Source organism: Galeopterus variegatus, unplaced genomic scaffold, assembly GCF_000696425.1.
Source record: "Galeopterus variegatus unplaced genomic scaffold, G_variegatus-3.0.2 Scaffold163, whole genome shotgun sequence".
NCBI classification, from domain to species: Eukaryota; Metazoa; Chordata; class Mammalia; order Dermoptera; family Cynocephalidae; genus Galeopterus; species Galeopterus variegatus.
The window spans coordinates 803,723-806,252 of NW_007726274.1; the positions used below are offsets into that span (position 1 = coordinate 803,723).

The 2,530-nt window shown below is 42.3% G+C and overlaps 1 protein-coding gene across 4 annotated transcripts in view; it reads left to right on the forward strand.

Moving 5' to 3' along the window:
• The window catches only part of PBX1 (pre-B-cell leukemia homeobox 1), a 320,819-nt gene that overhangs the window by 237,176 nt on the left and 81,113 nt on the right, over window positions 1–2,530 (forward strand). For all 4 annotated transcript variants that reach the window (XM_008594442.1, XM_008594462.1, XM_008594456.1 and 1 more), the window contains exon 5: window positions 433–568. In XM_008594442.1, the coding sequence (XP_008592664.1) occupies window positions 433–568 (136 nt within the window). The remainder of the gene's footprint in view (window positions 1–432; window positions 569–2,530) is intronic.

The window sequence follows — 2,530 nt, forward strand, 5'->3', positions numbered from 1 at the left end:
GCGTCAGGCCCAGTGCTGCATGCTTTCTGTGTGTGGCCCCGTCTCCGTCACCCTGGCTCTGTGAGGTTACTACAACTCCCTTCACTTTCAGTTGAAGAAACTGAGGCTGAGAGAGGCAACCAAAATCACCCAGCTGCTATTCAGTTGATCCAGGATTCAAAACCGAGATGGCCTGAATTTTGAAACTTCATGCTCCTCACCACTGTGCAAAAATATTTTACTGTTCTCTTCTGTGCCCAGACAGTGCACACCCAAGTATTGAACAACTGCCTTTGGTGATGGTTTGGGCATCCAACTCCTTTTTGCAAATCTCCTCTGAAATTCACGTTTGCTCAAAAATTTGTCTTCTGCCAGAAGTAGATCCTGTTCTCTCTCATTTTATATTGATTTGATGTAAACTTTTCTGTTGTTGTCTGTTTCTCTTTATGAAAGGCGGAAGAGACGGAATTTCAACAAGCAAGCGACGGAAATCCTGAATGAATATTTCTATTCCCATCTCAGCAACCCTTACCCCAGTGAGGAAGCCAAAGAGGAGTTAGCCAAGAAGTGTGGCATCACAGTCTCCCAGGTAAGGAGCCCCTCGAAAAGCTCAGCCTGTAGCCTGGCTGCGGCGGAGCTGCAGGGCAGGGGCTTGGAGGTCTTGCTTTTTTGAACATTCATGTCCTGTAAGTTCCATCAGTTAAAGCCTTAAAATGGCAAGGTGTGTATAAGAGCGTTTCCAGGTAAGTACCTGGCAAAATTTGAGAGGGACCAGCAGAAGGAAGAGAAGGAAAAGCAGGGTACAGTGTTAAAACAAGGATAGGATTCTCACTGAGCTCTCCCTTGCTGCACATAGGTGAAGTTTTTTACATACACTTGGAAAGCCATCTGCACTTCTTATGCTGTTTTTCTCACTGTTAATCAGTTCCTTAGACTATTTTTTGCCCAACCCAGAGCAATGAACAAAACTAGTCAATGAATAGAACTAGTCGTTATGTAGCCTTTTAAACAACAAGGACATAAATGTCTTCTCTCGAAGTGGTGACTCTAGCTGGTGGAGTGTAGGAATTTTAACATCTCATTATGATGACATTGGAACGATTGTGCAAAATAGCATGGCGTGTCTCCTGCCCCCAAATAGCAATAACCATCGCAGGTGTCGGTTGACTTGGAAAGGTACATGATATAAAATTTTTATAGACCTGGAGTCTTCAACATTAACAAGAAGTAGAAAAGCAGGCAGTATTTATATGTACATACATTTTGTCCACTCAAAGGATCCCTCCAAACTTCTTATTCAGCCTGAACCTCAAATACCACCACTGGTCTCCAGTTGACACCAGTAGTGATAGTTCGGAAGTATGTCACAGAAAGTGTTCCTCAGAATTGTGTCACGTGCAAGAGCACTAAATCTACTGATATTTTCATTAAAGCAGGGATGGTGAGGATGTATTGGAGAAGTCTACTCTAGTGAGAAACTCCACATAACATTTTTCAAGTGGAATAGATGCTGTTTTGTATAAACTGAGCATCTGTACTTGCTTGAATTGAATTCTGGCTTCTGGGCCTCTCCACAGGGTGCCTATTCCATCAACCTGTGTTTAGCTAAGCAGGATAAGGTCCTGTCAGAATATAGAACCTTACAAAAGGTATTTACAATAAAGGGATTGCCAGGGCCTCCCCAACAAGCTAAAGGTGATTTTGCAGCTGCAAATGTCCTTGGAAACATCCTTTCAGATAAGGCAGAATGAATTGACTCCTTTTTAACCCAGATCTTCCTTAAGTGCTTTGACTCAGCTCAAGGTCATTTCCAGTCTTGACAACTCTGGGAAAGCAAAACATCAGTGGTCGACTCTAGTAGCCTGGTTTTCTCAAGGGCTATAACTATCCTTGTCCAAATCTAGACCTCTTTTTCTCAAAAAAGGAGAACTAATGCTTTTTTTATATTTGCTGCATGTCTGAAGAATGGTTCCACATTGCTAACTCACAAATCATTGGATTTCAGTCATGGAATCCTCTGGCTTCTAAAGGAGAATTAAATCACTCTTGTCTGAATTCCAAACCTGGCATTCAGAATTTCAAATCCCTCTAAAGGTAAAATAAACCCTTCTGGAACTAACTGTATTATGTATAGGCAAGAGGTAGAGTCCTGGCCTGATCCAGAAAACTTCACTTCCTTCATTATGGAAACTCAAGGTGCAAATAGTTTGTCCATTAAGATGATTATTTACATACTGTGTCACCTCTCCCTTTAGTCCATTCATGCTAAGGACATGCCAGTCTTCCATTCGCATCACATCACTCCCTCCCAACAGCAACTAAATTGTTCCACCACTGCTAGTCAAGTCCCAAAAGGAGGCACTGTGATGTGATATCATTAGGCTAGAAGCATGTCTTTGACAAGAGGCAACTGTGTGATTTTAGGGAATTCATTCTTTCTTTTTGGGTCTTAGTTGCCCCATCTACCAGTCGTGGTTTGTTGGACCACATGATTTATTAAATCTCTCCACTAGTTCCCAAATCCAGGGGGTGCCTTTGGGGCTTTACCTTT